Consider the following 14,252-nt stretch of genomic DNA (forward strand, 5'->3'; position numbering starts at 1 on the left):
AGAGTTACAGAGACAACTTTAAGAACATTTTTTAGAAAATGAAAGTGAGTCCAATAAATATCTTACTTGACTTCAAATTAAAAGGAATAGGGGAAAAAAGAACAGAAAAAAAATACAGATTTGGAGTACAATAAAAATGTAGTAATAGTTATAAAAAAGTTGTAATCAGAAGAAAAATTACTGAGAAATTTGAGTTTCATTTGCACATTACCTCTCAGAAACTGCTTCTCCTTATTTTTTTCTTGAGTAAGAAAGCAGTTAACTTGACAATTCCAACTAAGAGTGGTTTTATTAAAATGGTAGAGGGAAATATGGGCAGGTAAAAAAAATACTGTCTTATACAAAAGTGGTATTACTGATTGAGTAAAAAAAGACTGCCATCTTCTGGTAACTTATGAAATATTAATATTTTCACTTAATCCACTGTTGAAACATCATAGAAATGCAATGCATTGAAGTTTGTGTCATTTGCACTGTTTTAATCTTTCAGTAAGAAGGCTTATGGCTGACATAGGAATCTCTTGGTAGTTTAAAAAAATTAAAAATTATCTTTTGGCACAAGCCATTAACTATGAAAAACAATTAATGTGAATGGAAGTGGAAAAATAAAAGTATTCTATTTCTAGATAATGTGATTATTTTCACTAAAGGTGGAGGATGTCTCTTCAAATATACCCCAGATAAGAATTTTAGCTAGTCAACTTTCAGATTATAGTTATGATTTAAAACTTTGCAGAACTTTTCCAGAATACTAGAGATCAATAAGACTAGTGATCCTGATACTATAAGGGCAGAAAAGAATAAAGGAAATTGCTTTTCTCCTGCATGCTCTTGTCTACCAAAATCAGCACACATTTCATTCATCGTCAATAAAAGACCCTCTGCCAAAGAACAAAACAGAGTGAGAATTACTATTTCAGGAAAAAAAAGGTACACTATATTTAGTAAGTTTAAAAACCTAGAGACCAACAGATTCTTTTCTCCACTTGTAATATTATAAATAGGTAAACCAAACACAGTGCTGATCAAGCTTGAGATCATAAAATCGTATTTGAAGTCCCTCCTTCAAATATGTGTAATTATAGCTCTCTGGGAGCATCCCTCCTCAAAGAGCCGTCAATAAAGCATCTTCTTACCAATAGATGTAGTAATATTCATGCATACTGTAAAGTTCTAACTCAAAGCCACTGAGAAGATACTGTATCATAATACGAAGGTTATGGTATAGGACCCAGGTGCCCAAGCAAGCCAAATGTTGCCTTTGTGGTTCCTGCTTCAGTAGCATGCTATGAAGTGCTGCATCTACTTTCTCTGCCTGTTGGAAAAAAGAAAAAAAAAAAACCCTCAAAGTAATAGACAGAGGAGGAAAAATATTTGACTGAAACAGCATCCTAAGCCAGAAATAAAATCTTAACAAATTGGGTCAGTAAATTTATGGTCCAGATTAAAAGATGAAAATAAGTCTAGAACTGTCAGAAAACTGGGAAGATACTCACCTAAGTAAATTCTGCTGCACAGAACAAAAATATTTTTCACAGTAATATAGCAAGAATTACCTGAATTACCTGAAAGAATTACCAAATATTGTAAGAATATTAGATAGGTAAAATATGTAATTTTAAAATGCATTTGTATATAGATCATTAGCAGTCACATGAGCACAAACTCAGAACCCATTACATGCTGTTGTTAGTTGTTCTATATTGGCAATAATTATTTCTCTTTTAAAGAAAAAACCTAGCTGCATTGAAAAGTAAATTTATAAGCTTTATATGCAAGAAACACACTGTGTTCCACCAGAGTAACTAGAATATTGCCAAGACCAATTTTGTCTTAAGAAGCAGGAAGACAAAGTCTCTCACAGCTGGAATATCATCAGTAAGCCTAAACAGAACCATCCATATAACCTGCTACAAAATTAAAAAAATAGTGTCTCAGCTACAATACTTCAACAAAATACTTTAAACCATCTTGAAGAAAGATGGAGCACGCAAAATCACCCTCCTACTCCAAGTTCTTCAATTTTTCTCCTTGCCACATACATTTTGGGAACTATTTTATTATTATATGGCTCTCACTGCTGAGGAAACTTATTTCCAGCAAGAGAGAATATTTTTTTTTTCTCATCTCTCCCCATTCTTAAGGGATGTCCAAAATTAGTCAGAGCTCATATTTTAAAGTGTTTTTTTACATTCTTTTTAGTAATTATAAAATTTTGCAGTTTACATCTTACATAGGTATAAGGCTGAATTTTCAAAGGTGTTTTGTAAGCACACCTTGTCTACCTTCCCCTGGTTACGTCCTGCAGACTGATAATCACAAGGAGGATAGAGACTAAAAGCTGTGTAATTACCATTAAATTAAATCACAAAAAGTCTTCCTGAAGTCTACTTACTAGACAAAGTTAATCTTAAAAAATGTAGTATGTTTTTGTTCAACACATCTAGCATGAAGTTTTTGGATACATCCTAACAATTTATTGTGCTAAATTTCAGGAGTCCTTGTCTTAAGGATTTTCCATCATTCATTTAGAATTTAGTACCATGCTTCACTCTGGCAGTAATATACCTGGCCTGCTGCCTAGGACATTACCTCATCTTGTAGTGTGGCAAATTCCTCAAGGATGTGACCTAGTTTATCTCTCTGACGAGCTCTGTTGTGTCCATGGATTTGAATCAGACTACAGAACGGCTGAAAGAAGCAAAGTGTAATTTTAAACTACCAATACAACTTTGAAACTACAAGAGAAGTAGTATGATGTCTATTTAGGCACCTGATTCATACATCTATATTAGGAGGTGGGTTCCTTACCACTCCCTACAAGGTGCAAGTTAGCAGGGAAGTAAACTCTGTGGAGTGATTCAAGAGCCAATTTCTCTGTACAAAAGTCAATGTGAGATTGAGTCAGCATCCTTTAGGAAGGTCACCAGGGGCTAAAGAGGTATTTCTTATGCCTAAATCCATGTGCCCAGGTGGTGAGGGTGAGGGTGTTTTCATTTTACCCTGCAGAAAAGGAGGCTCAGGGAAGGCCTTATCACCCTCTACAACCACTTGGAAGGAGGGTGCAGCCAGGTGGAGCTCATCTCTTCTGTCAAGTGACAGGACAAGAGGAAATGGCCTCAAGTTGTGCCAGGGGAGGTTTATACTGGATATTAAGAAAAAATTCTTCACAAAGAAGTTTGTCAAGCATGGAACCAGCTTCTCAGGAAAGTGGTTCAGTCACCATCTCTGGAAGTATTTAAAAGATGTGTAGTCACAGCATGGTTTAGTGATGGACTGGGCAGTGCTGGTTTGGACTCAATGAGCTTGGAGATCTTTTCCAACCTAAGTAATTCTGATTTTGTTAAGATTTTTGTCATGCCAGTTCAACAACAGAATCTTAAAAAACTGAAACTGGACAAATGTAAAAATAATTTTGTTTTTATTAGTGATATGCATTTGTGACATGAAACTACTCTGTAAAGAGGTAGTAGATGCAGATTTCTTATAAAGTGAAATGCTAAATAAAAATCTGGAAGCAGAAGAAAACCAGCAATAATTACACTGGATTTTTAAAAGTGATTACCAATTTAAGATGGCTAGCTTCTTCAATTTTGCCTTCATGTCAGGTGTGTAAAATAATTTGACTCATTTTCAAATGTATGCAAATCTGCCAAGTGCTCACACACACATACATGTTGTAATTGGAAAGAACACTTACCCGAACACAATGTGTGACAAAGGAATCAATATAGTCTTTTGCCTGGTGGTTATTATAAAGACAACACCTAAAAAAGAAATATCCATGTACATACATATTTTTTATAAATGCCACCAGTCTATGTAGCACAAAACAAAAAAGAAACATGAGTGCAGCAACAGCAACTGACTCCATACATAAGCACTATGTACAAAACGTATGTTTTTTGTACATTTGTCATTGCTCTTGAAAGCAGAAATATATTTTCATCAGACATGTAAACACATACAAGTACACTCAAGATGCACTTACTTTGGAGAAAGTACTGGAGGACTGACGAAAGATCTTAAGGCATCTTTTACCATGTCTTGCATGAGATGAGTGCCAAACACCTTCTTGTTATCCACTAGAAAAGTTGTCTAAAAGTAAAGATGTGTTTTTAGAAACATGTTTTAAGTTAAAAGTAATGCTCTAGAATTACTAATAGAAAGCTCTGGCAATACCTTTTATACATAATAAAATTGTATGGTTACTTTAAGAACTAAAATGGTTCAACTAGATTCAAGGTTAAAGACTCAGAAATACTGAGATCTGACGCTTCTGTAGTATTCCCAGGACACCAAATACAGCTCTATTACTTGTGTAATAGAGTGCATCCAAAATTGTTTGATTTCTTGGATGATAAATCAGATATTTCTGAAGATTAGCACAAAGTATGTGCCTTCTCTGGACACAGATAAGGATATATGTCCAGACTACTGCTGATGTTTTTCAATCCCTCTGGATGCTACTACTTACATCAGTCATGTCTGATACTCATATAACTTCCCTCCATGAGTTCTGTGTCCCTTTCTTACATGGTCCTTCAGCAGCTGAAGAAAAAAACTGTGCTGTCAGGCACCCACAGGGATTACAGAAATACATGTAGTGGAAGGTGAGAACACACACTAGGAACACATTTTACTTGCCCATAGTTATAGTCCATTGGCTCTACACATGGTTTAATAGAGATCAAATGTAAAGAAGTTCTGGCATCTTAGAGGCACCCTATTATTCTGCACCAATCATCAGTTTTACTGTTGTAGCAATAGAAGCAGTCTGTACATTAAGTTCTGTCCAAAAAGTGAGATGAATACAAATACCAGCCCCAAAACAGGAAAGTACATGGAGAGCAGCATAAAAATGTGTGTACAGGCACAGCTTTATGGTGGAGAAAAAAAAAAATTAATGCTTTCTGTTTTAATTAGCATGTACTAAAATGACCAAAGCAACAGTGTTTAAAAATTATTTAAAAAAATAGAATCACAGAATGGTTTGTGGTGGATCATCAGATCCACCATCAGATCTAGTTCCAAACCCCCAGTCATGGGCAGGGACACCTTCCTGGCCTTGAACACTTGGTGGAGCATCCACAACTTCTCTGGGCAGCCTGTTCCAATGCCTCATCATCCACACAGAAAAGCATTTCTTCCTTAAATATCACCAGAACATTTTTTACCACTTAACTATTATTAATTTACATGCAAATTACTGAAATACTTAGTAACAGGAATTTATAATGAATACTATTTTATTTTATTAGTATTTTATTAAGAGACATAATTAAGACTTGCCTGTAACAGGGATCTTGAAAGAACACATGGTGATTGCTCACTAAACTCACAGAAAAAGTCCTAATGTATATGTAGGAAAAGAAAAAAAGACAAATCAGGTTAATATGCCCATTTATATATGTATAAATATACACCAAATCATTTTTACACACATACATGCATCTTTCCTAAAGAAATATATACACCTGTGTAAATACACCTATATTTTGCTTGAAAGCATACACAAACAGCATAGCTTACACAGCTTGTAAGAAACAGACCATGAATAGCTTGAACAGAACAAAATATATTATGAAGATTTTCTGCAATTACTTGTTACCTAACAAAAAGGTTTCTGAATTTTCAAATGCAACAATTAGAAAGATGACAGTACAGAAAAAAATACTGAGATTGTTAAGATCATGATGTAACTACACCAGGCATTGAACAAAACTGAGAATTGATTTTAAAAAATTGATTGAAACCCAGGTAAGGTTTAATTGGTACTAGACACTTCATGCAAATGTTCCTTTCATTAATTAACAGGAAATAGGAAGACAAGAGGTTTGCTGTAACTATCTCTTTTATGAGTCAGTGAATGCATTGAAACCAAAAAATATTTTAAGCATTTAAGTGTCTTCTAATAAATGTAGGCAGTAACTAAGAGTAACATTAGTTATTCAGGAAAGAACATAAGTAGGTGCTTAACTTTATGCCTGTTTAGGGAACTGCATGCTTAAACACCTATTTAGTGCTCTCTTGTGTTACAGACACATGTGCAGAATACTGCTTAATGAATTTGAAAAAAATCAGGCATACAGCAAAGAATTATGTTCTGTTGCCGTAAACACAGGTCTTCAACCAAAGAAACTTGCTTGGGCTTTGCCAGTAAGACACATAGTTATTTAACGAACTATGGGAAAAATAAGATGTTTGAGAGGAGAAAAGGTGTTTGTCAAAAGAAGAAAAGTAGTAACTATCAAGAAGGATAGCAAACTTTGAAACTGAGCCTAACAGTTAAAAACACCAAATACATACATAGTGCTCAGTTTTCTCTCCAGTGAGCAAGAGCATGCATATACGGAGTGATTTTTTTGCAAATTACATTTTTGGATCTTCTTTTTGGCAATAAATAAGAAATATTCATGCTTACCAGTATACAGTGCAAGTTACTTAAGTTGACTACTTCACATACAGTTTTTATTCTGTCTATTAGTTTGGAAAAATAATTGACCATTTCTTCCCTTTTAATAATTTTTGCATATCGAGGGAAAGTTGGTGGCAGCAATCTCTGATTAACAAGTGGCTCAAACCCCATCATAATAGGATGATCTAAAGGAGGAGGAGAGGAGAGAAACAGAAAAGCTGCATGTAAGTTGTGTTTTCAGAACCCCCTTCAATAATACAAATTATTTAATTAGCCAAAATGAATTCTTTAAAGTGACAGTTAACTTCCTGAGACTCCAACAACCCAACATAATACAATGATTACTCTTTATAAAACCCGAGTCCTCCTGTACAAACAGTGAAGTACTGTTCTCTATTTCAAAATGGCATACACACTGATTCTAAGTGCAGTGCACTTAATCAAAAGTTCACATTAACTCTGGCTTTGAAATAGCAGTGTTGCTTCCAGGAGAACAACCACCTGTTAAAATAAAATTTAAATCAAACAATGCAAATCTGTAACAACTTGCATAATACGTTTTTTATTTCAGAGTAAATAGTGATTTCAACTTTTTTTTTTAAATACACAAAGGTATTTATGTTTATGAAGGAATCATATCCAGGAAAGGAAAAAATGGTGTAATTTGATATATACCTCCTTTAGTGGTATCATTCTGTGCCTGCATACCATGATGCAGTGAATTGTGTATGGCAGAGAGCAAGTCAGCTGCCTGAGTCATTAGTTTCTGAGCTTCTGCAACTGCACTCGTCTGAAAGGGAAGAAACAATTATTATCATTACAAACCAATACATTTTGACTATCTAATTAATGTTAGCATAAAAAAAAAAAAAAGGAAGGGCATTAAGATTGATATTCTTACATAACTAGTTCTGAAAAAAACCCAAACAACCCAACATTTTTGTGTGGTAGTGTTCTTTGTATTTTATTTACCTGTATATAAATTCAATGCTGTATATTTTGCTGTGTAAGACTTTACAATAGTTACAACTGAAAGTCTTGTACACAATGCATGAGAATCTGTTTATGGGGGCATGTAGTTCTAGCCCTTTGCCTTAAAACATGAAGTTCCTTCCAGTTTCAGCAATTAGGAAATCTTATATTCAAAAAACAGACAAATTGTATGGAATGCTATTAAATTCCTCTTCTCAGACCAAAGATATCTAGATATGAATTCTATATCACATGGAAGGAAAAGCATACAGTTCTTCTGATATGGACATAATACTGCACAGCATCAGGTAACTCCACAGGAGGGAACTGAACTCAAACAAGAAGTTTTGCTCATGTGTGAAAAGAGTAATTAGAAATCTATAAATATTTTTAAATGTTTTGTAATTCATATTCTGTCTTTCTGCAAGGCTATAATAATGCCAGCTACTAGCCTTCCCTGTGTTTCCCACTTTGAACAAAAACTGAATATTTGCCATTGTAAGGCTTCATTCAAAGCTTTACCTCTATCCACATCACTCAAATCTCCAGGATCTACACAGTAATTGCCTGATCTTAAAGAACGAAAAATGGATACTTCATAGGATCCAAATTCAAACACAGAAATGCCAAATGAACATACCTCTTTTTTCGTAAAAGCTATTAAGACGGTGAGTAAGACGCGGGTAAACTTGACTCTGCTGAAGACAGCTAAACATTGTTGATGCTGTAATAAAATAATACTGCTAATTACCAAGCAGTAGGTATTAGATCATAGAATATCCTTTGTTGGAAGGGACCCAGAAGGATCATCCAGCCCAACTCCTGGCCCACCCCAAGTGCCACACCATGTGCTTGAGTGTGGTCCAAATTTTCCTGGACTCAGAGTTTTGGTGCTGTGACCACCTCCCTGGGGAGTGCCCAACCACTCTCTGGCTGAAAACTCTGTTTCTAATATCCAGCCTAAATCTCACCTGACACAACTTCAGGCCTTTCCCTCAAGTCCTGTCACTAGTCACCACCAAAGAAGATATCAGTGCCTGCCCCTCCTCTTCTCCTCACAAGGAAGTTGTAACTGCAATGAGGTCTCCCCTCAGTCTCCTCATCCCCAGGCTGAACAGAGCAAGTGATCTCAGCTGCTCATCATATGGCTCCCTGTCAAGGCCATTCATCATCTTCATGGCCCTTTTTTGGACACTCTCTAATACTTAACGGCTTTCTTGTATTGTGGTGTGCAGGACTCCCACAGGACTCCTGCCCTCCCTGCACAAACTGCCACACAGAAAGCCCCAGCATGCCCTGCTGTTTGACAGCTCTTCCCCATGCTCCTGGGCGGTCACACTTCCTGGCTGCTTCTTATACGCCATATTTAAATGTCCCATTTACATCCATGAAATCCAGGAAAAAAGCAAACAATTAATTACTTCAAGTTCAACTTCTGGATCTCTCTCTTCTCCTTGTCGACTTCGGGTGCTCTGCAAGGTAAAACAATGTCAAATAATTTACTAAAAATTGCAAAGGGAAGCTACTGATAAAATCCCTTTGCCTTCTCTAAAACATCCACCTGTTAAAAAACATGAAAAATCAGTTTTCAAATTCAAAATTTCTTAATATATAATCTAGATACTTGAATGACTCTTCTGTAGTAATAAGATCTATTTCAGTAAATTCTGCAAATAAGCAAGGAAAGTGCACGAACGCTTTACATTATACGCTGTGCTAAAGGAAAATTAAGTAATTTCTTTAACATCACATAGTATATCTGCCTAAAACCTGAAAGTTAAACACCTACTTTCTGTGTCCTAGCCCAGTGTCATCTTCTACATCATGATTCCAGCTGCTACTACTAGTGAAGCAACTACTAAGGAGTTTACAAATAAAGTCTGAAGATTTACCTAGAAGGCAAACTAAAAGCATGTTACAGAAACCATTATGGCAGTTCTTCAAAAACCCCACCATAATGACACAAACCTCCTTCATTCCTCATAATCCAACTCCTTACCCCAAACCTATGTTAAGTACACCTGAAATATAATTGACAGGACAAACATGAAAACAATACCTTCACTCGTCTTTGCATGTCATCTTCTACATCTTTCAGCATACCTGGAAAAAAATCACAGCACGATTAAAAGCTGAGAAGCATTCCTAAGAACACTTTCACCACTCAGGGGAAAAGAAGTTTTATGGGGAAAGTCAAACTCAGAAGTGCTTTATATCCATTAGCCAAAGACTAGACAAGAAGTAATCTTGTGAGGAATGGTGGGGATGTTTTGGAACAACCAAAAATCAGAATATAGACCAACTGACGCAAAGCTAAAGAGTGCACAAACTTTTCAAAAATAAATCAATGGAAAGCTCAAATACATATATAAAAAAATCGTGCATCAAAAGATTAACATACATACTTATGGATGTACCTAATAACATATGTATTCATAGCTGTAGAACTACTAGATTGCTCTTTTTTGTAAAGCAACCTGTTTAGAGGACAACAAATTATGAGGCAAAAAAGCAGAATTCAAACAACACACTTTCCAGTGGTGTGTATCTTTACCATGATGAGCTCATGCCTAGCCACTTCATTGGCACATCTAAAAGCACTTCTTCTGTTTCTCAGGGACTTAAGAAGACAACTGAACCTTTTTTCCAAGGAAAAATAATTTGATCTCTTTTTTACCAAGTCAGCAATTTCCACAAGACAAATAAAAAACTTAACAGCTGAGACTCCTAACAATTAATCGGATGTGTCTGAAAGCAATCACATACTCAAAAGAGAAAGAGGCTGCTGGACAGATACAAAGAAAGCATAAAACTGTACCTGTAACTCTAAGATCTGTCACACTGTTGGCCATTTTAAATCCGTAAGTCATTGACTGAAAATCTTCCTAAAAAAGAAAGATCAAGGAAGCAATATGTAGTGAAATATAAAAGCTGTAGTTACATTTTCATGTTGGGGTTTGAGTGGTTTTTTTTGTTTGGGTTTTTTGGGAGTGGTTTTCTTATTAGGTTTTGTGTCTTTTGGTATTTTTTCTCTTTTGGACAAATGGTTAGGGGTGTGCTTTTGTTTAATTTCATCAAGTACAGAAGTCCAGATTTATTCTACACAGCTGAATACACTCAGAATGAATACACTGAATGACTTGCCCATCCAAATCCAGCTTGAGATAATTATTTTCTGCATAAATCCTTAATACCAATATGCCCTTCATATTTTCATCAAGTGACACCCTACCAATGTGTTACAAGAACTATAGCTGCAAAATAGTATTTGATCCATTTTAGATATAGTCAGCAAAAGTGATTTGTCCAAACTCAGAGGAAACAGAGATTGTTCTAAGCATAGAAAACAGGACTCTGATCTCATTGCTGGATAGGCATTTTAGACAAAACGCAATCATGACTACCTAACACAGAAAAATAAAAAACTTAAACTGGAAGAAAACCACAACTGAAACTTATTTCAAATGGTTAACCACAAGATTTGCACTGCTTCTTGATTAAAATATTTATGTGGCCCCAGTATTCAAGGAAAATACAGAAGAGCATGAAACAACTTCATTGGGGAAAACTGCATTTTAAAGGTATCCAGTCTAATACTTTTAGGATGATGAACTGCTATTCCTACAGTATACTTGAATCAAACACTAACAAATGTCACTAATACATTCTTTCACTTGCATTATGGTATAATATTGCATATTTAACCCCACAGGAGATGAGAAACACATACCTCCTCAAAAACAGCTGCTTTGTTAACCTTTTCTCTGGCAATATCACAGATTTTCAGGATTCCAAGAGCAAAAGCCTTCATAGCAGGATCTTCTATGAAGTCTGGATTATGAATATAAAGGCAAGTGAATACTGTCTGTGCCAAGGAATGTCCTTCTAACCACGTTATCTAGAGAAAAGGAAATTAAATATTTAACTCATGACAGCCAAGTCCTCATTTTTATAGATCGATTCTTTTTCCATTTTACTGTGCTTCAAAAACTCATTAAACAACTAAGCCTTAAAATTAAGGTTGCCTTATCAAGGCAACCTTCCAAGTACCAAAAAAGGGCAAGTGAAGGTGTTTCAAGCCTAGAATTCTGGTATTGGATAAAACTCTTCTACAAAGTTCAGGTCTAACCCCTGTGATTTAGACATGACATTATGTTAAGAGAACTTCACACTTCTAAACTTCCTCTGCATAAATAGTGAATGGAAAATCCAAATGACTATGAGACAAGTCACTAATGTTCCTCATGTTCTCTCTCTTTTTACATCATAAAAGCCTCTTGTCACAAACCCCTCTCTCTACCACTTCCATGTTTTTTTAAGCTACAGGGAAAGATTCAGTAACTTAAATTTCTATTTTGAAATAGCAAAAAATTAAGTAGAACAATATTTTTAATATCACTACTGTGCCTTTTGTGGACAAGAAGTAGAAAACAAATTATGTTACACTGTATCAAATATATTATGATCTTTACATGTCATTCTGACTAAACTGATTGGAAATATTTTTAAAAATATTATTTATCTAATTTTAAAGAGTAACTGAAAATAATGAGTATCATTCACTGAGGAAATTAGAGCACATACACAGAAAAAAAATTTGCAATTAATAAGTAAATTATATTCAACCTATTTTTTCTAAATAGATTTTATTTTCTTTGTTCAAAATGCTTCTGGCTCAGTTAATTCTGGCTGTGCAGAAAGAAGCAACAGAGTGCTACCAGCTACTGTACACTCAGCTTCCAACACAGTCAAACATCAATACACAGCAGGCAATCAGGTAACATACATTTATAAAACCAGAAAAGATAAAAGCTTTTAACATTTTTAAGGTGCTACCAGCTATCTTCCATATCTCTTATAGTAAAAAAAATTAAAAATCAAAATTAAGCCATAATAAATAATGCAAACAACTAAAAAATATATGTATGTATTTTCTGCTTGGTCAATCTTTTTTTTTGAGTTCTGCTGGCTTTTTTTCTTTTTTTTTCTTTTTTTTAAGATGGATTAAAGGATTGTATTTTGAAAGCAAAACCATCTAGCCTAAAGAACAGAAAACTGCTTACCAAACAACAAAAACACGTATCCATTATTCCTACCAGCTCAGGTGAAGTGAGATCCTTTATTTTAATGGTACCATCCTTAGAAAACAAACAAAAAAACATAACCAAAACCCTAAATACTATGGAATTATACAGGCAAAATACAGCTTATTTGTACCAAAGACAAAAAAGGAATTAAAATTTGTTTAAGACTTCAGAGTAATTGCATACCTCTAGTTTTTTAACATGTCTCAAATTCTTAAAAACTTTTCATTCCCATCAGTTAACACTGACGGAACATAAAACTACCCGAAGAGAATGTTATAGTAACAATTCTTATTTATTACTAGCCAAGAACAGTTTAAAACCAGTTAACTGCTAACACTAAAATCACAAAACTGTATAATCATAATAAAGATTGAACAAAGAGTAATATGCAGGACCAATTCTTTGAAGACTGCTGCTTAAACTGGAAATACTTGTAGTGTTTTACCACCTTAAAGGTGAACACCAAAACAGCTGCAACTTTGATCATTTAATTTGCCCAACGTATGCAATCCTGCATACATTCTACATGACTTAGCTAGTGCTTTATGGAGTTCTCTGACTCCATTCCAATGTTCACCATAAAAATATACTTTTCCCTCTGAGTGCATTACTTTTTCTGAAATAAGAGCAAGTCTTTCGACCTCTGACCTCCAATTTACCTTGATCATAAATCAAAAGTTAATCATTACTGTCAATGTTGGCGAATTATCCAGCTTCTGTTCAATGCTGATAAACTCAAAGAATAATAAAGTGTTAATTTCCAGTTTTTCTAAGGAAGTTGGTTTCCATTCAGGTTAAATAGAAGCTAACCAATATATCTTCATACAAAAGACACGTTTTGGGGAAGCATAGAGTGACTCGCAAAAGAATGTTGGAAATATATTTACTTGAGGTATCAATACCCAATAATTTCATATTACTTTTCACTGGAAGGGTTAGCATCATTGTGATAATGCAGGTAACAAGAAAGGTAAACATCACAAGCTATTTTTTACTTAATTATCCAAAACAAAAAATCATAGATTTCAAGAGGAGATTGAAAACATTAATTATGCTGTATTGTGCTTAGCAGTAATCTGACAAAAATGTGTATTTCTACAGATAGTGTGTAGGCAAACCCAGGAAATTCACACAAACCTTAATAGCTTGCTCAAAGTTAAGAACCTTTCTGTTAACTTGGTTTCCAATCATACCAGCATCCATCTTGGGATCCATCATTTCAATGGCAGACATGGCTTCAAAAAGACCAAAACTAAGAACACAAATAAAATAAATGTGCTGAACATAATTGTTTTATACAAAATAGTCTTTGCAAACTAACGAAAAAGAACATAGGTTGACAAACCAAGTACACTATATTCTGACCACAGACAATAAGGTATGTGAACATTAGTACCGATCTTCAGAGATCATGGTTTTCAGGAAGTTAAGCATCTCTCAACAAATTCATAGGAAAAGAGATGGCTAAAAGTAAAAGCAAATTATAAGCCTTTCTCTAAGGATGAAGAACACTCCTGAGTGAAATATCCCACTTATACATTTTTGCACACTTGTTTCTATAAACTTCATAGCATCTTAAACATCATGTAAAATCATAAACTGATATTAACTGAACAAACTGTTCCTTAGTACACCACATCCAAAAAAACAAGTAAGGTATGTCCCCTATACACTAATGACAATATACATAACATAGACTAATATATATTGAATATACCAGTTTTGTTTAAAACGGGCGTGTTAAGAAAACTGATGCAAAACAAAAAAATCCTCAG

General features: G+C 34.6%; 1 protein-coding gene across 2 annotated transcripts in view; it reads right to left on the reverse strand.

Annotated features, from left to right (window-relative positions):
* Positions 1–14,252, reverse strand: part of NAA35 (N-alpha-acetyltransferase 35, NatC auxiliary subunit) — a 35,755-nt gene that overhangs the window by 7,936 nt on the left and 13,567 nt on the right. For both annotated transcript variants that reach the window (XM_054002629.1, XM_054002628.1), the window contains exons 4-17: positions 13,615–13,729; positions 12,454–12,528; positions 11,121–11,288; positions 10,209–10,275; positions 9,450–9,493; positions 8,812–8,862; positions 8,031–8,114; positions 7,094–7,208; positions 6,425–6,603; positions 5,293–5,352; positions 3,992–4,098; positions 3,701–3,767; positions 2,593–2,691; positions 1,137–1,315 (exon numbers count right to left, since the gene is read on the reverse strand). In XM_054002629.1, the coding sequence (XP_053858604.1) occupies positions 1,137–1,315; positions 2,593–2,691; positions 3,701–3,767; positions 3,992–4,098; positions 5,293–5,352; positions 6,425–6,603; positions 7,094–7,208; positions 8,031–8,114; positions 8,812–8,862; positions 9,450–9,493; positions 10,209–10,275; positions 11,121–11,288; positions 12,454–12,528; positions 13,615–13,729 (1,410 nt within the window). The remainder of the gene's footprint in view (positions 1–1,136; positions 1,316–2,592; positions 2,692–3,700; positions 3,768–3,991; positions 4,099–5,292; positions 5,353–6,424; positions 6,604–7,093; positions 7,209–8,030; positions 8,115–8,811; positions 8,863–9,449; positions 9,494–10,208; positions 10,276–11,120; positions 11,289–12,453; positions 12,529–13,614; positions 13,730–14,252) is intronic.

Source organism: Vidua macroura, chromosome Z (genome assembly GCF_024509145.1).
Source record: "Vidua macroura isolate BioBank_ID:100142 chromosome Z, ASM2450914v1, whole genome shotgun sequence".
Classification (NCBI taxonomy): domain Eukaryota; kingdom Metazoa; phylum Chordata; class Aves; order Passeriformes; family Viduidae; genus Vidua; species Vidua macroura.